Raw genomic sequence first — 25603 nt, 5'->3', positions numbered from 1 at the left:
GGGGCGGCCCCGCCCCTGGCCCAGGACCCGCCCCTCCGCGCTCATTGGCCCATTCAATCCACGCCGGCGCCGAGGCGCGCGCATTGAGCGATGGCAGAGGAGACCAGGAAACGCTGTCCAGGCCGGCCTGCGAGGAACACCTTGCCGGTGCCCCGGGACCTGCAGCTGCCTCCGACCAAGAGAGACCAGCCGGCCTTCAGAGGTGAGCGGCGGCGCGGGGCCTGGGCCGCTCAGCCGCCTCACGGCCTCCTGACAGCCTAGGCCGCTGGCCGCGGGGAGCGCGCGGCCCCGCGCCTGGGTGGGAGCTGGGGAGGGCAGCGGTTTAGCACCCCGGTCGGGGCTCAGGCCTGGGGGGCGGGGCCGCAAGGACCCCCCGACTGCGCCTGCGCGCTGGTTCGCCCCGTCTGAGCTCCGCAGGTGAGGCTTGGAGCTGTTGCTTGATTTTGGAAGACGGAGTTGAGTGATCTGCGGCGATAATACGGAAAGCATTTTCTCACCCAACTTCTGTAAGTTGGCCCAAATTGGGAGACTAGTATCTCATCTCTACCGTTGTTTCTTGGAGACTGGCTTTCTGGAACCGTATGTGGAAATGGTGTGCCCTAGGGAACGTGGTATCTGTCGTATGTCTGTCTGCGATGTCCGTCCGTCTTTTCTGGTACTGCTGAGGATGGACCCCAGTTGTTCTATCGTTGAGCAATAGTCTGCCTCACTCCAGACTCTGGACTCCAGAGAATGTGTTTCTTATTCAGGGCAGTTGTGAGCATCATTCCGGCTAGATTTTTTGTTTTTTTCGAAACAGGGTTTGTCTGTGTAGCCCTGGCTGTCCTGGAACTCGCTTTGTAGACCAGGCTGGCCTCGAACTCACAGAGATCCACCTGCCGCTGCCTCCCGAGTGCTGGGATTAAAGGCATGCGCTGCCACGCCCGGCTATTCAGGCTAGATTTGTGCCAGCTAGACGCAAGCTAGAGCCCTGAGAGGAAAGAACCTAAACTGAGAAATGTTTCCGTAAGATCAGGCTGTGGGCAAGACTGTAGGGCTTTTTTTTTTTTTTTTTTTTTTTTTAAATTAGATTTTTGATGATTTGCCTGCATGTCTGTCTTTCCGAGTGTGTCGGATGCCCTGGAACAGGAGTCATAGAAAGTGTGAGCCGTCACATGGATGCTGGGAATTGAACCCGGGTCCTGGAAGAACAGCCAGTCCTCTTTTTGAGACAGGGTTTCTCTGTGTAGCTTTGCGCCTTTCCTGGATCTCTCTCTGTAGACCAGGCTGGCCTCGAACTCATAGAGATCCGCCTGCCGCTTCCTCCAGAATTGATTCTTAAGTGATTGATGGGGGAGGGGGGAGGCCCAGCCCATTGTAGGCGGTGCTACCCCTGGGCTGTTGGTCTTGGGCACTGCAGAAAAGCAGGCAGAGCAACCCAGTAAGCAATGTTCCTCCATGGCCTGCAGATTCCTGCCCTAACTGCTTTTGATGATGAACTGTTCTGTGGAATTGTGAATAAAAGGAACCTTTTCTTCCAAGTTGCTTTTGGTCAGGGTGTTTCATCACAGCAACAGTAACCCAATGGCAGCCCCTTTTATGATAATTTCTGATTAATGGCATAATGTCTGTAAGTTGAGAAATTTCCTACTATATTGATATACAAATGATATATTTTCCCAGGGAGGAGGCAGTCCACACACTCAGTGAATTAAGGTGCTCTTTGGTAGCATTTGTCCTGCTCTGGCTAATGCCCAAGGAGGAGCCAGCCTTGAATAGAAGATTTCAGTAGCTTATGTGTACATTAGGCTTGTGCTTTTTGGTTTGTTGAGACAGGGTTTCTCTGTGTAGCTTTGGAGCCTTTCCTAGAACTCACTCTGCAGCCCAGACTGGCCTCTGAACTCACAGAGATCCGCCTGGCTCTGCCTCCCGAGTGCTGGGATTAAAGGTGTGCGCTACCACCGCCTGGCAGGCTTGTGCATTTTACATATGCTCTTGCGTCCCAGCCCCAGGTTACACTTTGGACAGTTTAAACAGAGACAGACTAACTAGAAGTCTGAACACTTGGGTAGATGAGAGAGTGACATAGCAAAGATAATTGCCAGAATTATTTAAGTATACCAGTGTTATTCTTTTCTGAATAAATTGTCAGCCAGGGTCATCATCCCCCCCCCCCATGGAGCTATTAAAATTTTTCTGTAGAGCTCCAGTTTAAAAAATGCTGTGTTGTAGGGGACTGAACACTCAGGGTCCTGTTGTTTTCAACACCTGAGAAAGTAGCTTTGCGGTCAGAACCATCTGGGTCTGAGGTGGTTCTACCACAGCTCCACACAAAGGCACTAAACTGGCTCCAGCAAGTCAGAGTTCGGAGTTCTGGGGCCAAAGGCCTAATACAGTGGTTCTCGACCTGTGGGTTGCAACCCCATTGGGGTTGCATATCAAATCTTTACATCATGATTCATAACAGTAGCAAAAAGACAGTTATGAAGTAGCAATGAAATAATTTTATGGTTGGGGGTCACCAGGACTTGAGGAACTGTATTAAAGGGTCACAGCATTAGGAAGGGCCCTGTAAGAGACATTAACCAAGCCTTTTTAATTCCAGTAGCCATTCCAAGAATACCAGGGGCTCTCTAGGGCTTCCCTTCTGTTGGCTACCCTTTCCTCTCTGTGCTTCACCATGTTTCTAACTAGTCACTGACTAGTTACCATAGTAATAGCACTCCATTCAAACAGGCATAGAACCTCCCTTTCTCAGCAGCTAGTAGATTTAGGCCTTTTGTGAGGCTCTATTCATTTTCAGAAAAATATATCATCTCCAAGGACCAACTGTCATTTGGATGCACAGCCAGGCATAACTCATTAAAGAAACCAGATAATTTTACAAACCTGTTATTGCCAGATATAACAGAGCTAGTAAAATTCTTTGTGTCCAGTCTATGGGAGTCCACGGTGGCTAGCCCTGTAGGAAGCATTATGGCCAGTGTTACCATGAGTCCAAAGGGAGGAAGAGGCCTTGTGATCCCCATCTGCAAATGTCTCTTGTTGGATTCCTCAAGCTTCTACCATGTGTCTGTCATGTGCCGTGGATTTCAGGATTGCACAGGGAACAGGGCTGAAGAGCTCTTTTCTATGAGAGGCTGGTGTGGGTGGACTGTCAGTCTAGGTCTCCTCATCCTCCTCAGGTAGGATAGCTGCTGTAACTTAGTGTTTAAATGAGTGCCCACATTTCAGCCTGCTGTGCTGATTGACCTTTTTTTTTTTTTTTTTTCCCCTTCGAGACAGGGTTTCTCTGTGTAGCTTTGCGCCTTTCCTGGATCTCACTCTGTAGACCAGGCTGGTCTCGAACTCACAGAGATCCGCCTGCCTCTGCCTCCCAAGTGCTGGGATTAAAGGCTTGTGCCACCACTGCCCGGCGCTGATTGTCCTTCTGACAAAGGCTCTGTCTTATCTAAAACTCTGCTGGGGAGTCCTTACACAATCTGTTATTGATCCTGAGACCTGGATCACCAGCTTTGCTAAGAGAAGGAATATTGAAGCCAGGCCAAAGGGCATGGCCCATTGAACTAGCTTGCAGGTCTCATACTAGTTGGGTGACAGGCTCAGGTAAAAGATCCCCCATTTGCAGCACCCTCAGTCAGTTCAGGAGACAGTGAAGAGTCATTGCTGTTTGCTTCTGTTGCTTGAGACATTTAGTGTGTGGGTGCAGACTCTAAGATCCTCCATTGGGTGAGACTCCATCTGCCTGTCAAGGGAGACATGAGGACTAATTCATCTTTCCTGTAGCTAGGACATTTTCTGGTCTGCTCTGCACAGTAGAGACAGGAGCAGCAGACTCTGGCAAGTCTTACTTCCCTATGCATCCTTAGTCTGCAGTGAGACTAGCATGCAACCTACTCTGGTATCTGTCCTACCCAGGGAAAGTATCACTCGAGCCCACCATGTAAGTGTAGTGTAAATCTGACCCATTTTACTCCAGCATTTAATTCTCTGTAATTAGTTGATCCTTTTTAATGTGCCTGATTTTGAAAAGTATTTTTTATTTAACAAACCTTAAGTTTGCTTTTAAACTTGTTTTGAGTTACCTGCTTTAGGGTTTACCCTTGACAACATATGCAGAAGACTCTGTACTTCAAGGTATAAATTGGTCTCTGTAAATGAATTACATTTGTACTTAACGTGGCTACAAATACAATTCTGGGCACATAAAGGACATTTAATCACTTTAATTTTTTTTTTTTTTATTTTAGTTTGAGACAAGATCTCCCTCTATAGCCCTGGCTGTCCTGGAATGCCCTAACTATGCAGACCAAGCTGGCCTGGAACCCACAGAGCTCCACCTGTCTCTGCCTCCCCAGTGCTGGGACTAAAGGTGTTCACCACCCACCCAACCATTTAATCACTTATAAGTGACTGGTCACTGATTCTTATGCCCCAAATCACCTTTTTTTGTTGTTGTTTTGTCTTTTTTTTCCCCCCAGAGCTGAGGACCGAACCCAGGGCCTTGTCTACCACTGAGCTAAATCCCCAACCCCCCAAAATCACCTTTGTTTTAACAATTTACAATAAATTAGCAACTCTCAACAACGTGAGGATTTTGTACTAAGGTAATTTATCCCTGTTAAAATTCCTGAGCCTTAAAAATGAGTTTTTTTTTAATTGAAGCTCTTTTAGTATCAAAATATACTTTATACAATAAATACAGTCCACGGAGAAACTGGAAACCTCTTTCTCCTGGGTAGTGTAGTTTAAAAAAAAAAACTTAAGTCAATTAAACAGCTTTTATATTCAGTAGCTCACTTTATCACAAAAGTACAGTTACAGTCTGTCAGTTTAATAGAGCTTTTATATTCAGTAGCTCACTTTATCACAAGAGTATAATTATAGCAGAGAACAAGAAGATTGGTTGTCATCGGGAGACAGAAGAATAAAAGGTGTACAATTAATTTTACCACAGCTCTGTATGACTCAGTTTCTCCAGTTAGTTAAAGCTTAGCAAAGTTATCAGAGACACAAGTGACAAGACATACATCTTTAAGTCAGCTTTTGTCAACATGGATAGACCATAATATGCAAAGGAACATTAGATCACTTTAACCCTTAAGTCCATTAAGTCCTGTTTGACATGTTCATACCTCTGTGGCTTGGCTTCAAGCTTTTATGGTTTTGTTTCTGTCTTTATCTAATTTATCTTATCTAAAAGATTGAGCCCTTATTAGAGATATAACTTCAAATTTATGTCTTAACTTTTTTTTTTGACATCTCGATGATCCTGAGAAAGTTCAGTCTCATCCAGAACTTTAGAGATAGCAATCACCTTAAATGAGAGAACATTCTGTGTAAACAAGAACAAACAAGTTGGGTTGAGTACTCAGAGAGCTAAACATCTGTAATTGTAGTTTTAGCAAACCATTTTTTTTTTTTTTGTTTAGTTCTGGAACCATCCAGCTATCTTAAGCTTTACATATAAATCACCTTGACGGGACAATTTGTTTTTTTTTTTTGTTTTTTTTTGTTTTTTTTTTTTGTTTTTTTTTTGTTTTTTTTTTTTTTTTTTTTTTGGTTTTTCGAGACAGGGTTTCTCTGTGTAGCTTTGCGCCTTTCCTGGAACTCACTTGGTATCCCAGGCTAGCCTCGAACTCACAGAGATCCGCCTGCCTCTGCCTCCCGAGTGCTGGGATTAAAGGCGTGCGCCACCACCGCCCGGCTTGACGGGACAATTTAAAAAATGTGAATACCAACCTGGGCAAGGTGGCTCACACCTTTAATCCCGGTACTTGGGAGACTGAGGCAAGGTGATCTCTGAGTTCAAGGCTCCCTGGTCTAAAGAGAGTTCCAGGACAGCCAGAGCTACATAGAAAAGCCCTGTCTCAAAAACAAACAAGCAAAAAATTAAATCCCATGAGACATAACCCTAACAAATTTTGTCATTTGCTGTAAGAAGTTTCCCTAAGAGGGGCGTAGTGCCTCTCCCCCGCTTAGTTTTTCACAGTCTTTATACTCTCTCCAGAAACCTTGAGGCCTCATGAAATTAGAGCCTAACTGCAGACAGCTAGCTAGGAGTGCCTCCCTCAGGTTAGGGTACAAAGACCCTGACTCTTCTCCTTGAGGGAATATTAACATCTGACATGTCCAGCTGTGATTATTTTAAGCAGCCACAGCTGGAGTTCTGAAGATGGCAGTTGTTTAGCTAGAACATGTGCAACATCACCTTAATGAAGGAAGGGTGAATCCAAATTACACACATAGGGTAATACAGTAAATTAATACCACCTGTGAGCATACTGGTAAACCATTAGGCCCTGTCAGTTTCTGGGTAAACTGAATGAAAAAAAAAAAAAGACATGCAAAGGAAAGGAAAGGACATGACTACTTCTAGGTATGGTGGAGGAGAAAGTTTATTGTAGATATGTGGGAGAGCGTAGCCAGAGGCAAGGATATCTGGGAGAGTGCAGAGTGGATGTGAACAGGCAGAGCTGGGTGTGGGGGGGGGAGGGGGAGGGAGAGAAGGGAACCAACCAGGTGCAGCAGCCAGGAGGTCAAAGGTCCTAGAGAGAAAGGGTAACCACAATGTCTGGATTATACAGGGAAGAGCCTCTGGGGGAAGGGCAGCCCAGCCCCTGGGCTGGAGAGTTCAGGGTAGAGGGTGTGGTAGCCAGCCATGCCCTATAACAGGTAGGGACTGAGGGATGCTGGGAGAACCTGACTTATTAGCATGTGGAGCTTTAAATTCATGTTTACATCATCTAACACAATTTAGCTGAGGGAGCCCTGGTAAGTCTATGCTGCTGGAGTTACTACTGAGATTTAAGACAGTGGGTCTCTTTCAGCCTCTCCAGGTATGTTTCTTATTAGCTGTTTTTATTATAGGCATCTTTACACCATGAGCTATATTGGAAATGTATCTATTGGAAATAGATATTGGAAATAGTTTACCTCTTAGCTGTTCTCAAGCACACAGTGACTTCTTCCACACACGTAAGGCAAAGGAGTCCCAAGGACAGACAGACTCAGTGCAAAGAGCCAGCAATTGGACTCGGCACAGCATGTCTCCAGGCTCCCTCTAGAGACGCACAGCTAAGGGACTCTCTTCCCAGAAAAACTAGCTGTGCATCCTGTGGCCTCTCTGAGGTGGGGCCCCTGGTCTGCCTGGCTGGCAGGGATGCCTGGATTTATGGCTAGGGTTAAGGAAGGGGAGGGGCCTCCTGCTGCAACTATAACTACTGCCCAAGAGGCTCCAGCAGCCACTTTAGCCCAGGCAGGGCTCAGTGAAGCAGGCTATACGGCCCACTCGTGCCCTGCCAGAGAAGTGTTCTTTTCCATTTAGAGGTACCAGAGCCATTTTCTTGTTCTGAGCAGGATTCAAAATTCTTTCTTCGTAGGGAAGAGCTCCAAGTCTTAACTGGACTGTGTGTGTGTGTGTGTGTGTGTGTGTGTGTGTGTGTGTGTGTGTGTGTTTACATATAAACCACAGTTCCCCCTCCCTCCCCTCCTCCTGCTCCCTCTTCACACACCTCCCCCTCCCCCAATCCACTCCTTGGGGAGTCAGCAAAGTCTGGCATATCAAATTGAGGCAGGATCAAGGCTGAGCAAGGTATCCCTCCCTCCATAGGGAATGGGCTCCAAAAAGCCAGTTCATGCACCCGGGATCTGACTGTCTGTCAGCTTTACTAGGAAGCTTCCTTAGGCTCCATCTGAGCCCTCTTCTGCCCCACAGGGTGGGGCCAGTCTTGACATCTTTCCTTGTCCTGAAGGTTTCCTGGTGAATTTTCCTAATCTCTGACTGCAGAGTCTGGAGTACCCTGCAGAGGAAGTGCTGGAAGTGGTCAGGGAGCACTCTTCTTGCAGGACTCCCCCAGCCATTGAACGGCCTTTCCAGCAACACAAGTGGCCGCTGTAGAAAGACATCTCACCGAGGACCTCTGTATTTGTTGCATGTTATTTACATGCCTGCCCTGTGAGGAATCACTCCACACACTTAGAGGGTAATGAGGGAAAGGCTCTTTAATAGTGCTTAACTAGGTTTGGGCTAACACCCAAAGAAGAGCTGGCCTTGAAGATTTCAATAGCTTATATCAGTGGTGTCAACCTTCCTAAGGCTGCAGCCCTTTAATACAGTTATTCATGTTGTGGTGCCTCCAAACCATAAAATTACTTTTGTTGCTACTTCATAGCTGTAATTTTGCTAATGTTACTTTTTGTCGTTGTTGTTTTGTTTTGTTTTTTCGAGACAGGGTTTCTCTGTGTAGTTTTGGTGCCTGTCCTGGATCTCACTCTGTAGACCAGGCTGGCCTCGAACTCAGAGATCTGTCTGGCTCTGCCTTCTAAGTGCTGGGATTAAAGGCGTGTACCACTGCCACTGGGCTACTGTCATTAATCATAATATAAATATCTGTGTTTTCCAATGGTCTTAGGTGACCCCTGTGAAAGGGTCGTTGGACTCTCCAAAGGGGTTGCGACCCACAGGTTGAGAACCACTGGCATATATATATATATTATATATATATAATATATATATTATATATAATGTATATATATATTATACACACACACACACACACACACAAACACTTTAGGCTTGTACATTTTACATGTGCTGACATTATTAAGCTCCAGGTCTTGGCTCCAGGTAATACTTGGAACAGTTTAAACAGAGACAGGAGACTTCCTGTCTGGTCACTTAGGCATATGGGAGATTGACACAGCAAAGATAATTGACAGAATTATTTCTTAAGTACATCAGTGTTGTTCTTTTCAAATAGCTGTTACCTAGGGTCATTTTGCCTACCTACCTAGCAGAATTATGATTTACTGATAAGAGCACAGAGGACTTTTATAGCAGACTAGGACTTGGTGGTTGTGACTCTACTCTGCCCACCTTGAGCAGCCTGTTAGGGGAAATGTCCTTCATATGTGACTAGAGCCGAAAGGCTGGTCAAGTCTAGTGAATAAGCATTTACATCCTAGCATCTTCAATCTTACCTCTAACCTGCCTGGTTAGCCTCACTTCCCGGTGGGGTGTTTGTGGGGGCAGTGCTGGCTTAGCTAAACCTACTTCGTGTGTCTCAATGTCTCCTAAGCAAATCCGTTAGCAAATTCTTTAGAACATCAGTTCTATTCATTTGAATTACTTCTACATCAGTGCAGACAATACTATCTCAAAGTAATTTTCCAAGTAAAGTAACTGTTACTCAACCACATTTGATGTTTTAACTAAAGTTGACTTTGTTACTCCTTCCTCTTTAGAACAAAGAAAAGAAAAACTCAAGGAATATCTGTTAACACGAAAAACAATGTTTTCATACAAACAAGAAAATCAGATATCCAGGTGAGGTCAAGTTTAATTCAGTTGTACAGAATTACATTAGAGTTGTCCAGTAAGAACCTAACTAACGTGTGCCACATTTGTAACTTTTACTTTCCTACTAACCATATTTAACTTTAAAAAACAATGAATTTTAATAACACAATAGTATACAGTTATGATTCCAGATATTATTACTTGAACATGTGATATTTAAAAGCATTAAGAGGACTGGACATGTATTTCATTCAGTAGTAGAATGCTTATATTTCATTCAGTAGTAGAATGCTTGCCACCAAAAGCACCACAAAAGAAAAAGCACTATGATGGCATTTGACCTTCTCTTTCGGCATCAAGTCTTCAAACAATCTGGCGTGTATTAGCACTTTCTGCACATCTCAATTTGTACCTGTGGCTCCTTTATGTGGATGATGCACTAGATCGTCATTTTCTATATTATCTGTTCAAACTCTTCAAGGGCAACCATTCCAGTTTTTTACACAATGTATTCTCTGTGTGTATTCAGTTGCTTACCCACTTGTGCAGGTGCATGCAAGATACGGTCCACATATGCAGGCCACAGTAACCTTCAGGCACGTGTGCTCAGTGAATGAAACTGAGGTAGTCAGGCTTGGTGACAAGCAGCTGCATCTGCTGAACCATCTCACTGGTCCAAGAGAAAACAGTTTTAAAGCAAAGTGTATGTGTATGTACTGAGATACTGACTTAGGAGCTATGCTGTGCTGTAAAAACCAGTGTTTGGTTTTTTTTTTTTGAAAGTCTGCATTCTAAACACCCTGCCTCAAACTTGAATTCCTTCTGCCCTCGAGTACAGATCAGAGATTGGTACCACTGCAGCTGTGATGGGTGATTTCACGTGTCTTTTGGGCTACAATGTCCAGTTGTTTGGTCAAACAGTAGCCTAGATGTTGCAGTAAAAGAATCTTTTAAGGACAGGCGTGGTGGCACATGCCTTTAATCCCAGGACTCCGGGGCAGAGGGCTGTTCCAGCTGTGTGAGTAGGGGACCAGCCTGGTCTACAGAGCGAGTTCCAGGACAGCCAGGGCCACACAGAAACCCTGTCTTGGAAAACAAAGAAACAAAACAGAAGAAGAGAATCTTTTAGGTGTGACTAATGTTTGAATCTGTGACTTTGAGGACAGCAGGTGTCCCTCTGCCTAGGTGGACTTCATCCAATAGGAAAGCAGAGTTGGAGGGTGATAATCTTGCTCTGCAGTTGTTAGGAATTAAAGTTTCATTAGCTCTAAAATACCAGATTTTGTCAGTTCTACCAATAACATTTTAGCATACTTTCTGAACTTGTGAATCTCTTTTAGAATTACTGGAATGTCTAACTGACAATAAATATTTTATTTCCTATCTTGATTTTACATGCAGTTGGTATCATTTGCTAAGGGATAGTCAGATACTATACTAGTCTATGGCTGAAAAAAAGTTGGACTAAGGCTTTAAATGCATCTTGTCTACTCCATTAACTACACAAATCTTAATTCACTTGCCTCAATTTAAAATTTAAAAATCTGGGATCTTGACTATAGCTCAGTGGTAGAGCATTTGCTTGCTTTGTACACAAGCTCCCTTTCCCTAAAAGTAAATCTCCTTCATACAGAACTAATTTTTTTTTTTAAACTAATAGAGATCAGAAAGTGAAGACATCTGAAGATCAGGACCAAGAAGGGAAGAGAGTTCTGAAACTCAAAACAGAAATGGTAAGATATGTGTCTAGCACTCAGACCTTTCCTACATTGTTATGAAGAAATGAGTTCTGAAGTACTGAGTCCTCTTAACTCTTGTAGGCCGATAAAGAAAATATTGGAAACACAAGAAACTGCATTCCATTAAAAGCTGGTGATGTAACCAGTTCAGAAAGACACAACCTGAAGGATAACATTCAAGCTGTGCAGTTATTATCAAGTCAAGGTGATTTCCAAGGACAGACGATGACGTCAGACCAGGCAAGTCACCTTAAAGACAATAAAAAGATTCAAGCAACAGCAGAAAAGCCCAGACAGGATGCTAACGTGCCCAAAAAACGAGCACTTGGCTATTATCATGGCCAGGTTGTTCAGTCCAAGATTAATTCATTTAGAAAGCTTCCAAATGTCAAAGGTGAGAATCCTTCAACAAGCAAGAAACTTCCTGCTACTGTGTCCAAAACCGCAAAGACTCCGTCTGTGCCTGCAAACGCCATCAGTGTAAGAGCCTCAAATGTGACTGCTGCCACCAAGTGTGTCAACGCTAAATCTGTGAGCACTACGTCAAAGAACACACTTGTGCGACCACCTATTAGAAGCCTCCACAGTGATACCCAGAGCACTGTGAAGCAGGGCCTCAGCAGGACCCTTGCCAACGTGACAGTCAGAAAGGGGCCTTTTAAAAAAGAATCACTACGATCAGAAGCAGTTGCGTCTGTTGTTGATACCCGTCCTCAGGATAGAAAAAGAGATAAGGCACCATCAAGAAGCGTGACATCTGAAGGTGCAGCCAGGACTAATTTGTCTAATACCAGACTGATAGAAAAGTCAAAAAATACTGACCAGCGCAGATACACAGTAGCAGGAGCGACTGTTCATAGATCAGTTCTGCCCAGAGAAACCACAGAAGAGAGAAAGTAAGTAGACAAAATTCAGTCTTATTTTCAGTAGAATACCATTTGTGAATTTGGCTTGTAATTTCCTTGAATGTATTAGAATTTCTTTAATCGATTATTTTCTGCCACGCAGTCAGATTTATGTTTGGAGTAACAAGTCTAAAAAGTTATATGTTTTAAGTGTAGTTTGCTGGTTGCTTTTGATCTCTAAAAAGTTGTAGTTGCTGAACGCTAATAACAATTGAGAAATATAACAGCCATTTGAAAATGCATTCTTTGGTGTTTTTTTTTTTTTTTTAGAATTTATTTATTTTATTATTTTTATTCTTTTCTCAAACATTACATCCCAACAACGGTTTCCCCTCTCTCCACTCCTCCCAGTTCCTCTCCCCACCTCCACTCTTCCCCAGATCCACTTTTCCTCCCTTTCCCTTCAGAAAAAAGCAGGCCTCCCAGGGATGTGTGTGAGAGGGCATTGGCTCCTCTGGAACTGGAGTTACAGGTGGTTGTGAGCCTCCTGATGTTGGTGTGAGGAACCAAACCCAGGTCCTCTGCAAGAGCAGTAAGCACGCTTAACCTCTTAGGCATCTCCCCAGCTCCCATTCTTGGATCCTTTGGACATATTTGGTCTTGTTATGTTCAAGAGTTCACCTCTGCAAACAAATACTACATTGTATGTTCCACCAGTTTAGAACTTAGTTTTCTTGATTTGTGTATGGGTGCTTTGCATACCTGGATGTCTATGCACCATGTGTGTTCCTGGTGCCCACAGAGGCCGGAAGAAGGTGTTAGGTCCTCTGGAACTGGAGTTACACCTGGTTGTGAACCACATGTGGGTGCTGGGAATCATTCATACCAGGATTCTCTGGAAGAGCAGCTGGTGCTGTTGAGCCACTTCTCCAGCCCCAGATTTGAAATCTAGTCACCTACTCCATTTAGCAGGATGCCATCATCAAAATCAAAGTAGTAATGTTAATGTACTGCTTTTGCTTGTAGAGCTCGAATGACTGAGTGGAGAACTGGCAAAGGAAAGGGGCTAAAAAGGCCATCTAATTTAGTAGCTAATCAGTCTGAGCCCAAAGGACCAAGTGAAAACCCAGTCGAGTCCTTTTGGACTACCATGGCAGAAGAAGATGAACAGAGACTATTTACTGAAAAAGTAAACAAGACCATTTCTGAATGCCTGAACCTGATTAATGAGGTAGAGTCCTTTTTAAAATATGTATGGCTGTTTTGCCTGTATATGTGTCCATGTGTGTACCTGGTGCCTGCAGAGGATAGAAGAGGGTGTCAGAAGCCCTGGAACCCGAGTTACAGACGGTCGTGAGCCACCATGTGAGTACTGGGAACTGAACCCAGATCCCGTGGCAGAGTAGCCAGTGCTCTTAACCACAGAGCCATCTCTCCAGCCTTCTAGGCAGAGCCTTCAATTTTGTACATCTTATAATTTAGAAATGTTTTTTAAAAGATTTTATTTATGTACTTAATTAAACAAGTTTATTGTTAGGATCTGAGAGAAGCCCCCAACAAAGACCAACAGTCACATATGCAATTAGCAAGAGCGTTTATTTCCAGCATGTTGGGGTGGCAAACAAATATCGACCCCGAAGGGAGGTCGCAAGCTCTTTTTAAGCAGTTGGGGGGAGTTCCATGGAGGAGGGATTAATCTGGTGCTGATTGGTAGAGGAAAGATTAGTCTGGGAGCTGATTGGTTGGAGGCTGTATTGGTTAGGTGCTTCTTGACAGGAGGGTAGGAAAAGCTATCTTTAGCTAGCAGAAGGCTTGGGGGACGGGGCACACGTGCTGAGCCAGCAGAAGGGGCTTCAGGGCTCCCTCTGAGCCCCCAGAAGGCTGTGGGGTGCCTGCTGATTGGTTGCCCCTGAGCTGTGGTCTTCCCGAGAACTGCTTGCTCAGCTCCAGCCAGTTCCATCCAGTAAACTGAAACTAAGGCCTGGTCCCCGGTAGGGCTATTAGGAACCTGTCCTGGCTCTGGTCTGGCTCTCCAGCCCTCTCATTTATGTGTATCACATGTATGCAGATGACAGTGGAGGCTAGAAAGTGTCAGATCCCTGAATCTGGAGTTTATAGTCAATTGTGAGCTGCCCAACGTGGGTTCCAGGAACCTACTCAGGTTCACTGATGGAGCATCACGTGCTCTTGACTGCTAGACTGTGTATCTAGCTCCCACTATTAACTTTTTATATTGCTCACTGATCTTGATTATAGTCAGATTATTAGTTGTTTATAATTCATAATTTGTAGCTTACACATTTTATCTCTTGGTATTTTAGGGATGCCCAAAAGAAGAAATTTTAGGCACATTGAATGACCTGATTCATAATATTCCAGATGCCAAAAAACTTGTTAAATATTGGATATGTCTTGTACGTATTGAACCAATCACAAGTCCTATTGAAAATATTATCTCAATCTATGAGAAGGCCATTCTGGCAGGGGCTCAGGTAAGATCAAAATTTACTGATCTTCAGTTTTACAGTGTAAACAATTCAGAGTTATTTTAGAGCACATCATAGTGTAACTTGATAAGATTGATTTTTATATGTAGTAGTAATGAGTATTTAAAGGCCACAAAAGGACCTGGAAGTATAGGTCAGTAGTAGTAGAACATGGAGCACAGGATTCAGTATGTAGCAGAAGAAATAGTGAAGGCTACAAGGATTGCATTATGCATGCTTTTCAACCTTCTAACACTTTCATTTGTGTACTAAGAGTTATAAGACTTCAGAAAATAGATATATGCTGAAATAGAAATTTAATGAAACAGAATATTTTAGCACAAAATAACCTCCTGTGTGATTCCTATGATGGACCAGAAGGGACCTTACATAATATTATGCTGCGGGCGTAGTGATGTGAAAATGAGAGCCAAGGCTGGAGATAGAAACTGTAGAGAAAGAGCTGACACTGAAGCAGACATTGGGAAACAAGAATCAACACTGGCCAAGAAATTGAAAACAGAACTGATTTTTCTAGGACTGAATTCTGAAACTAGGACTATGAGCCAGGGCTTCCATTTCATAACTAATCTTGTATTACCAAGCATAGTGGCTCTAAGGAACATAGTAAATGCTTTTAATATCTATCAGATAATGAAATTTGAACATGTGAAATATGTTGGTTGACCAACCTTAAGATATTCAGTGATGAATTTAATAATGTGAGACAAAATACACCTAGGACTTAAAATGTTTTTCAAAAAGAGCTTTTAGACTGTATAATCAGCTATTGAACAGAGGATAACTTTCCATCTGTTCATTAATTTTGTTCCTTTCAAACAAGCATTACTAGTTATCAAAGGCCTAAAAATTAGAGGATTTTTTTCTTTTAATGATAAAATTTTATCCTATAAGTTCACTTTTCTTATTCTATTAAGTTGAAAAAAAATAACCGTTTTCAATCTTAACAACAAATGTTTAAGATTGGAAAAACTTTCACTGTGTTTAATATTTTCTATTGAAATAACCTTATTTTTGACCATGTAAACTCCTTTGTTAAAAAACATTTTTTAAATTTAAGCCTATTGAAGAGATGCGACAAACAGTCATAGATATTCTAACAATGAAGAGTCAAGAAAAAGTTAATTTGGGTAAGTTTTCCTTCAGGTGAATTGTAATTTTGCTAAAATCTACTGGTTCGGTTTTCCTTTTATTTTATTTAACTTTTTAAAAGTCAGGTCTTCTCCATGTACTTCAATTGACCTGCTTCTAAAATTCACTGGATGTCTTTAGGGCTGGTGATGATGTTTTTTTTTTTTTTTTTTTTTTTTTTAGAAGATCTTTGGTCTTGTCAAGTACATCCTTTGGGATGGGCCCATGAATCATTAATAAGACAATGCCCCCACAGGCTTGCCCACAGAGCAGTCTTGGGTGGGTATTTTTTCAGTTGAGATTCCCTCTTCCCAAATGACTCTAGCCTGTGTCAAGTAGACATTAATCTAGCTAGTACATTCCTTTTGATAGGTACCAACAACCCTTTGATCTTACTTCACTTACAGTGTTTTCTCATTTAATAGTTGTTCTTCAGCTGTCTTTCATGGGACATAATCTTAAGAACTGGGATGGTTTCCTTCTTAAATTGGTGTCTGCACAGAGGATATTAAGTAATGTTAAACCCCTTGGCAGCAGTCTGTACATAGAAAAAGTAATGATTGGGAGATACAGTTTGGTTCTGTCATTTTGAAATTTTAAGTTGAAATCTTCAAATTTTTCTATAGGAGGAAACGTTGAGGAGGCTCATACAGCCAAGGGACATACCCAGGAAGTCAAAACTGAAGAAACGAGTGTCAGTCTAGATCCAGGAAGTCCAGGAGAGGAGAGTGAGTGTCATAGAAACGTTGAAGGTTGTGAAGACAACCAAGACAGCAAAACAAAAGATCAGACCGAGGATTTTATAACCCCGGATTCAAAAACGGAAGCAGGTTGCCTAATTAGATATAATGTATCTTCTACACCATGCTTACAAAGGTAAATGTTTAAAATGGAATGGGATTTGTTTTCCCACTTCAGTGGTAATTTTGTTTAAAAACATATTAATGCTAAGGGTCAGATCCAGAACCTGACATGATGGCTCATGTCTGTAACTGCAACATTGGGGAGACTGAGGCAGGCAGGCTGCTGTTGATTGAAGTCCAGCCTCGACTACCCTGTTTCAAACAAAACCAGAAAAAAAAATTTCCAAGTATAAGGTTGTTGGGACAGTTCACCTTTCAATTACTGTATTGGCTTTGTTTTTTCCTACACGGTGCCACTTGGCAAAAGCTAGACTTGGTTTCCACCACAGGCAATCTGTACCACCCTCACCTTTCCCCAGGCATTTTTTTTTTTTTAGACAGGATTTCTCTGTGTAGTTTTGGTGCCTGCCTGGATCTCGCTCTATAGACCACACTGGCCTTGAACTCACAGAGATCTGCCTGGCTCTGACTCCGGAGTGCTGGGATTAAAGGCGAGCACCACCGCTGCCCAGCCCCCCCGGCATTTTTTTAAAGATTTATATTTTGTGTGTGGATGTTTGGCCTGTGTGTGTATCTTTACACCATATGAGTGTAATTCCCACAGAAGCCAGAAGAGGGTGTTGGATTCCCCTGGGGCTGGAATAACTTTAGATAGTAGTAAGCTACCTGTCCTGTGAGGCTAGGATTTGAACCTGGGTCCTTCCCTCCAAGCATTTTCAAAATGAAGACATTTTTGGTTTACATTTATCAGTGTATTAATAGCTGTAGTGCTCGGAAGTGAGAAATCAGGCTTTTACAGCTGCTCGAGTGCCCACATAATGCAAATTGCTTACTTCTAGGCACTTGTGTTACCTCTCCCTCTATAAGACAGTCTGTCCCATGGTTGCCACATAGAAAGAAGTACACTATGAGAAACAATGAAAGTATAAGATAAACACTTAAACATGTTTTTGAATTTGTGAAATATTTTTGTGTTTTTCAGTATGAAAAAGAAGATACAACATGGTAAAAATTCCACATTTAAAGAGCTAAAGTTTCTCACACCAGTGAGGCGTTCACGACGCATTCAAGACAAAGCTTTACAGCTGCCGGACATGTTAAAAGACCACGACCCTTCTGTGTCTTCCCTGGAACAGCTGTCTGAGTTGGGAGAGGATGCTTTTGTTTGCCGTCCTAATGCAGCGCTGTGCCCCATGTTCTCTGAGACTGACCTAGTGGGAGAGAAATAGTGCTCCTGAGCAAGGAGCTGTTGTCTTACTCCTGTGGTGGTTTGTTACGGACAGCTTTAATAGGTCTGGAGCTGCCCGTGTGCCGAAGTACAGTACATTGAACTTCGTTAGCTGGTTTATTGTTTTTAAGATCTAATGTTAGCTTCCTCACCTTACTAATTCCTTACACTAATGCTGCATAGTCAGAAAGTGCAGTCTATATAAATTTATATTTTTACAGTGACTTTGTACCTAATATGTTTATAATAAATATCTGTATAGTGTTCCAGTGACATTTCATTTATTGATTGACTTAGTTAATGATGGAACTGACCTTAGGACCCTAATATGGGCTACAGTCTGCTGCAATATGGCACTTATTTCAATAAATAGGTTATGTGGGCTCAGGATGTGGTCCCCATAGAGCACTCTCCTAACATTGCAAGGCCCTGCCTGGATCCAGTCTTAGTACTGCAAGAACAAATACTTTGGCCACGGTAGCTGGATTTAAACTTTGCTTTCAAAATACATTGCTAAATTTGTATTTGCATTTCTTAGTTTTTTGTTATAAAATACCTGACAGAGGGGCTGGAGAAATGGCTCAGAGATTAAGAGCACTGGCTGTTCTTCCAGAGGTCCTGAGTTTAATTCCCAGCACCCACATGATGGTTTATAACCATCTGTAATGAAACCTGGTACCCTCTTCCGGCCTGCAGGGATACAGGCAGAACACTGAATGCATAATAAATAAATAAATAAATAAAATAAATAAATAAGTAAAATAAAACAAAAATACCTGACAGAAACAAAGGAGAGTTTATTTTGACCCTTTCAGAGTACAGTCCAGCATGCTGAGGAAGACATGGTAGGGTAATGGGCCTGTCTGCTACAGAGGATGGAGAGTACTGTTTACACAGTGTTGGGTAAACCTAGGGCAGGTATAACCTTCACAGGCTCCCTAGTTACCTACTTACCAGTCTTCAAAACAGTGCCCGAGGCTGGAAACAAGCTTATAGGGATAATTCAGATTCAAAAACTGGTGATGGCCGGGGACTGAAAGCTTCATGCATGCTAAGCATGTACTGTATGGATGAGCCACGTGCTCAGCCCTGATTCTCATCCTCTGATGTTTAATCTATATAGCCAGACTTGGTTCTCCGCCACAGGCAATCTGTACCACTCCCACCTTTCCCAGGGCATTTGTTTAATTGTTTTGAGATTTATTTTTATGTGCATGAGTGTTTTGCCTGCATGTATATCTATGCACCCCAGGAGTATAGTATCTACAGAAGCCAGAGGAGGTTGTGGGAACCCCTGGGAGTGGAGTAACAGATAGTTGTGAGCTGCCATGCAGAAGCTGGGAATTGAATCTGGGTCTGTTCTTCCCTTCAGGCATTTTCAAAATCAAGACATTTTCGGTTGTCAAGGTAGTGGTTCACACATTTAATTCCCTGCAGAGGTGGCAGATCTGTGGTTTCCAGGCCAGTCTGGTCTTCATAATGAAACTATTACTTCAAAAAACAGAACGATGGGGAAACGGGGTTGTGAATACTGCCGTCATCTTGTGGGCAGAGGCCAGAGATACTGACCACAGCCTCAGTAAAGAATTAGAGTCCCAAATGTCAACAGTGCTGAAGCTGAGGAACCCTGAGCTGGATCCCTCTCCTCTCTCCTTAATGCTGTTTAATGACTTGCCTGATAAAATGCCTCTTATTCCAGTAATGGACTTGTAGGTCATCATTTCTCCTGACTCTCTCATACACTGTCAGTGCTCATTCTTGGTTTCATTGACAGTTCTTCAGGTGCCCTCCCCATTGTGACCTTCCAGAGCAGCGTTAGAAACAACAGAAACAATACAACTGTGTGAGTAATAAATATTCTAGTGGCTATGATTTTGAAGAGTAAGAAGTAATTTGTATAACATACTTAACATAGCATATCTAAAATATTGTAGCATGTAATCACTGTTAAGAATTATTAGATTTGACATATTGTATGTTGTTGCTGTCTTTGAAGTCTTCCGTGTATTCATACCAGTCACTTTAAAAAGTACCCTCCCTGGATCAGCAAGATGGCTTCATGGGTAAATGTGCTTGCCAATTTTGACAACCTCACATGGTGGGAGGGGAGAACCAACTCCTGCAGACTGTCCCCTGATCTCCATGTACATGCTGTGGTACATGCACACAAACACACATAAATTAATAAATAATTTTTTAAAAGAATGATAAGTGTTTCAGGTACTTCAGAGGCCTAGGCAAGTGGATCACTACAAGTTCAAGACTACCCTGAGCTGTATACTGAGTTCTGGGGTAGCCTGCACTACAGAGTAAGAACCTTTCACAGTTGAAATAAAATGACAGTGTTTAAGGACTAGGGTGTGGTACACTGCTTGCCTACCATTCACGAGGCCCTGGGTTCCATCCCCCAAGCACCACAAAAATAAGATGGAATGGTGAGATCTACCTGTAGTCTTATTTTGGAGACTGGGGCAGTAGAGTCACAAGTTCAAGGCCAGTTCAATACAAAACTAAAATAGGCATTGTGTCCAAATGGAAAAGAAAAAGTTGGTAGCCACACAGCTACATTCAGATGGTAGGGATGCCAACTTCATTTCCTTCACAGGGATTTCCAACCTAGACACCACGATGTGCTAGTCCAGTCATCACTACGACAGCACCCTCGTCTCGGTGCCTTCCTGGTTTGCTTACCTGCATAGATTTATTTAACCTTGTGTCTTGTGTTCTGCTTGCACATACGTACGTGTCACCTGTGTGTCTGGTGCCCACAGAGCTCAGAAGAGGGTGTCAGAATCTCAGGAACTGCCATCCTGTGTGTACTGGGAACCGAACCCAGGTCCTCTGCAAAAGCAGCATGTGCTCTTAACTGCTGAGCCATCTGTCCAAATTTCACTCTGGGAAACCAATGAGTTTATTGGACTTCCTTACCCAACATAGGGGTTACTTATGTGTGGGCACTCCTCCAACCAGCCAGCTCTGGAATGCCTTACCCAGCTGAGTTGAAGACTTCCCCATAGCCAGGTAGATGGAGCCCCTGCTCTGTAGTCTTCTGTGACCTGTATATACTCTTAACCCCTCCCTAGGCTAAGTACAGAGTTGCCAGGTGGTAGGGAGCAGCTCAATACTCCAGCACAAGAATGCTGTTTTTACTCTTTGGGGGCCCACCACCTAGCTCCCAAATAAATCACACAGAGTCTTATTCTTTGTTATGAATGCCCAGCCTTAGTTTGGCTTGTTTCTAGCCAGATTTTCTTAAATTATCCTATCTACCTTTTGTCTCTGGGCTTTTACCTTTTTCTATTTCTGTATATGTTTTGTTACTTCTTACTCCATGGCTGGCTGTGTTGCTGGGTAGCTGGTCCCTGTCATTCTCCTCTCCTTTTCTCATTCCTTGATCTCTCCTCCCAGATTTCTCTATTTATTCTCTCTCCTGCCAGCCCCAACTATCCTTTCTCCTGCCTTGCTATTGGCTGTTCAGCTCTTTATTAGACCAATCAGGTGTTTTAGACAGGCAAAGTAACACAGCTTCACAGAGTTAAAAAAAAATGCAACATAAAAGAATGCAACACATCTTTGTATCATTAAACAAATGCTCCGCAGCATAAATATAACACATTTTAAATTAATATTCCACAACACAAGAATCCAGAGTCTCATGCCTTATTATGCCCCTCTATGGGAGGGGGTGGCATCAGCAAGCTCATCTGGGATGATCATTCTCAAGGGACACTAGCCAGAGGACAGTCACTCTTGACAGCCTTCTTGGTAGATGAGATCATAGGGTGGCTCTAGAGGTGTGTTGGTTTGTAATCTAATAAGGCAAAGTCATGGAGTTACATACAGGGGTTAAGATGTATTTTTTATTGTAAATAAGGGTTCCTGTGAGAGTCCTAGGAAATTTCAGGGAAAGGAAAAAGGCCATACTAGAAGGTTGTCTTAAGGTTACAATTGCTGTGATGAAACACCATGATCAAAGTTAGGGAGGAAAATGGTTATTTGGCTTTCATATCACTGCTTATCATTGAAGGGAGTCAGGACAGGAACTCAAACAGGGCAGGAACCTGGAGGCAGGAGCTGATGCAGAGGCCATGGGAGAGTGCTGCTTACTCAGCCTGCTTTCGTACAGAACCCAGGACCACCAGCCCAGGGTGGCCCTCCCTCATCAATCACTAATTAAGAAAATGCCATACAGGCTTGTTTACAGCTGGATCTTATGAAGGCATTTACTCAACTGAGTTTCCCTCTTTTCAGATAATTGTAGCTTGGGTCAAGCTGACATAAAACGAGCCAGCATAAAGGTCATATACATTTAGGCCTTAAGCATAATTCATTGCTATTTTAACATTATTATATGAAACACGTCTATATAAAAAGGACATTCTATGTTGGCAACATTGATGGCGAATGTTAATGATGCTGAAAACTCCTTTTATTTTTTTTCAGATTAGCCCTTGGCTGGCCTGGAACTCACTTTGCAAAGCAGGCTGACTTGAACTCAAGGAGATCCAGATCCACCTGTTTCTGCCTCCAGAGTGCTGGGATTAAAGGCATCCACACCAAGTCCAGCCTGTCACTGGAATTCCTGACTGTCAGCTGGTTGGAGACTTGGAGCAGACTCTCTAGGGAGGGGCTCTTTCCTTTCCCGTGTCTCCCTGTTCTTCCCTTTTTATCCTGCCTCATGTTTTTACAGAGTCAAATTCCCTGCTTCCCTGCTGTACATTTGACTCTAGTCTGGCTGGTCATGTCCCCTCCGCCAAACATTTTGGAGGTGTCTTGGTCTGCTGTCTTGTGATTTTAATTTCTTCCACAACATTAGTTCCATCTGGGATCTGTAGGGAAGGGGAGAAGGGGGAGGGTTAGGTCTTGCTGACAGAATGCTCTGGCTGCAGAAAACCAGACATCCTCCTGATACTGACTTGATGTTGTTGCTCAACTGTTATCAGTCAGCCATGTTTGTATTAGGGAGAAAACTGTTTCTTGAGACAGTTCTCAAAATAGCCTGCTGTGCTGGAGCAAGCAGTTCCAAAAGGAGGTCATAAACTTCTCAAGAGGGTCTTACAGCTGCATCTACCCTCCGAAGCTGCATCAATTTCCTCATACCCAAGCTCCTCACACACTCCTATAAGAGTCCTCACGGGCTCCCTCCCCTTTGTACAACACCCACCCCCAAGGGAAGGTTGATGCCCCTTGCTGTGCTAATAAACGTTGTCTCACCTGTTGAGACCAGAGTTTGGTCACTCCCCCGCCTTTGTTCCTTTATTCTGCATCCCCAAATCGAACACTTGCAACATAGCCCTGGCTTGCCTACCGGGAACTTGCTATATAGCTCTAGACTAGGTTGGCCTCCAATTCTGGATCTTCCTGCCTCAAAACTTGAGTGCTGGAGTTAACAGGCATGTGCCACCACGTCCCGGTACAACTAGAATCCTAATGACTTTATACTATGTAAGGGAAGAAATAAACAGATTTCAGAGTGGAACGTGGATTTCTTGGGGGCGGTGGCATTATCCTATTTTTCACTTTTTCCAAGGTCATACAATAAAGGCTAGAAGTGTTGTCCTTGTGAAACTTGTGTTTGTGGGCTGTCTGCCTAATCTGGAGCAGTAACTCAAGTTACTGGTGGTACCATCTCAAAATGTTAGCACCATTCTACTGCAAGGTGGCGCGGCAGCTTTAAAACTGCTCCTTGAGGGCCAGACCTATTTCTTTTGGTTGCAACAAGAAACACGCCCCGCCCCTCCACCGGCCCCGCCCCGCCTACGGCCCCGCCCACACCAGCCCCGCCCAGTGCCGACGCCCGCACCCGGTGGAGGAGTGCCGTGCGCTGCTGGGAGGTGGGTGAGAAGAGCGGTCCGGGCCAGCAGCCTTGGAGAAAGGAGTGGGTGAGGCCTCTCGGCGGGGTCCTAAGCCACCGGTAGGCCAGGCCTGCTGCGGGGCGACGGGGAAACGTGCTCACAGTGCTCCGCCGCGGTAGGCTCCGCGCCTGGGTCTCGGGTCTCGGGTCGCGCATGCGCGCCGCCCATCTGCTCTTGCTGCTGGTGCGGAGCAGCGGCCGGCAGGTCTTGACGGAGTAAAGAGTGGTTATCCAGGATGTGTACCCAGGGATCCCTACCTAAACAGCCTGGACAGTGACCCCCTAACCCCGCTTCTGGGCACTAGCAAATCACTTTAGCTTTTTTTTTTCTTTCTATTTTTTAAAAATTTATTTGTGTTATTAAACGGGTATTTGATTATAAACATGGGAAGGAACCAGTCCACTTTCGCCACACCCAATCTATTCAGGCCTGCGTTTATGGGTGTAGTACTGAATATTAAGCACATGGAGATTTAAAAGTACAAATGTGGTTTCAGCCAAGGAAAGCCTTGTTGCTCATCAGTCATTTTCAGTCGTGTAGGTTAAAGTCCTCAAGCACCAGAAACGGGGAAACAGCAATTGCAACCGGAGGCCAGTTAAGCTATGAAGGACTTGGTTGTTTTCTTGTAGTTTTATTGGACTGGGGTGGTGGTGGTGGTGGGCGAACAGGGTCCTCATTTGTAGCCCTGCCTGGCCTGGAACTCATGGTGTAGAGGGTGATCTCTGACTTAGTGGCTCCTGCCTATGATTTCTGCCTCCTGGTGTCATAGGCCTGTGACTGTAAGTGTATTCTGGAAACAATACATGGATTTGGTTATAGGGAGGATTTATTGCTGTAGTCTGCTGTAGTCTCCTGGTAAATCTGTGATGGACTGGACACAACCAGGAAGACAGTGTAGTTGGGTTTAGTTTTGAGACAGTGTCTCACCATGTACCCCTGGCTGGCCCAGAACCTATGACCATCATCTTGCCTCTGCCTCCCAAGTGCTAATACTAAAGGTGTTCACCAGCTACAGATTGGAAGCTTTACAGGTCCCCCTGTAGGATTCGATCTGTGGGGTTTACATTACCTTTTGTGCTCTATAGTTTACAACTTGTTGTGTGTGGTTTAAACAAATAAAAAAGTAAAACACCATTTAGCTTTGTGAAACATCAAGTAAATTCATTCCAGTGAAAAGTCAGGTAAATTCATTCCAGCATTTTTCCTGTGATGAAAACAGTGTTTCACCTCTAAATGTAGTCCTCTCCCCCAGCGTCTACCCTCCCCATCTAGTCCAGAGCCTTTAACACGTGCTTATACTCATAATTGCTCCTTGTGTAATGTATGTGCCAGCAAAGGTGTATTAAAAATCCTGCTGCTTTTGTATGGAGACTTTGAAGTCAGACACTGTTTAAATATCCCTTTTGAGTCCTAAGTACCTCCTGCTCAATAAGTCCAAAATGGGACATGCCTTCCTTTTCCCCTGTTTCACCTCTCCAGCCACACTCCCATGCTTAAAAATCAGAGGCTGTACACATGACGTTGAGGCCTTAACTTTCTCTCTGAGAACTGAGTATTACCATTCTTCAGTTCACACCAGAGCCCTCTCTCTTCCCTGTTTGTTCCCATGATTCTGTTATAGAAGATGAGTGAATTGTTCTTTCTTTTCTCCCTATTTCACTTCATCATTTTCTCACCTTTTCTGCTGTCGGAGTCCCGGCTTTGGTCTGGTCCATTTGTGCCCTTTTCACCCGGTCCATTAACGCTGTGACCCGAAAGGGATTCTTCTGCTATGCAGATAGGACTGTGGTGTTCTTGAAAACCGTTAGGAGACAGACCATTCATTACCCTAAAGATAAAAATCCAGCAACAAAATTTTAAGGGAAGAAGCAAAAGAAGGGAAACGGTTGATATTTAAGTACAGATTGACAACCTAGACAACCAAAACAAGAAACTTTAAAAAATATATCATGCACTCGGGAGGCAGAGGCAGGCGGATCTCTGTGAGTTCGAGGACAGCCTGGTCTACAAAGCGAGTTCCAGGAAAGGCACAAAGCTGCACAGAGAAACCCTGTCTCGAAAAAACCTATATATATGTATCATAAAGCCTCTAGTTCCTGTGACTACTGTCCAGATGACTAGAGTGTCGTCACTGTGGAAGTGATTTGTTATGTTT

The 25603-nt window shown here is 43.7% G+C and overlaps 1 protein-coding gene across 1 annotated transcript; it reads left to right on the top strand.

Annotated features, from left to right (window-relative positions):
* Window positions 1–53: 53 nt before the first annotated feature.
* Window positions 54–17857, top strand: Ckap2 (cytoskeleton associated protein 2). The gene is made up of 9 exons (XM_059244694.1): window positions 54–202; window positions 9226–9307; window positions 10941–11013; window positions 11101–11915; window positions 12891–13095; window positions 14186–14356; window positions 15432–15501; window positions 16129–16378; window positions 17348–17857. Exons 1-9 carry the CDS (start codon window positions 91–93, stop codon window positions 17592–17594), a joined length of 2025 nt encoding a protein of 674 aa, XP_059100677.1. The 5' UTR covers window positions 54–90; the 3' UTR covers window positions 17595–17857.
* The last annotated feature ends 7746 nt before the right edge of the window (window positions 17858–25603 follow it).

Source organism: Peromyscus eremicus, chromosome 17 (assembly GCF_949786415.1).
Source record: "Peromyscus eremicus chromosome 17, PerEre_H2_v1, whole genome shotgun sequence".
Lineage (NCBI taxonomy): Eukaryota > Metazoa > Chordata > Mammalia > Rodentia > Cricetidae > Peromyscus > Peromyscus eremicus.
The sequence above is the reverse complement of the archived record's forward strand: the minus strand, read 5'-3'. Positions and strand labels throughout refer to the sequence as shown.

Bases quoted from the DNA above. Each gene is read 5' to 3' on its own strand.
- Ckap2 (XM_059244694.1), top strand. From the start codon at position 91: ATGGCAGAGGAGACCAGGAAACGCTGTCCAGGCCGGCCTGCGAGGAAC. The intron at 14,357-15,431 runs GTAAGATCAAAA...TTTAAATTTAAG, and splicing joins CCATTCTGGCAGGGGCTCAG to CCTATTGAAGAGATGCGACA. The intron at 15,502-16,128 runs GTAAGTTTTCCT...ATTTTTCTATAG, and splicing joins TCAAGAAAAAGTTAATTTGG to GAGGAAACGTTGAGGAGGCT.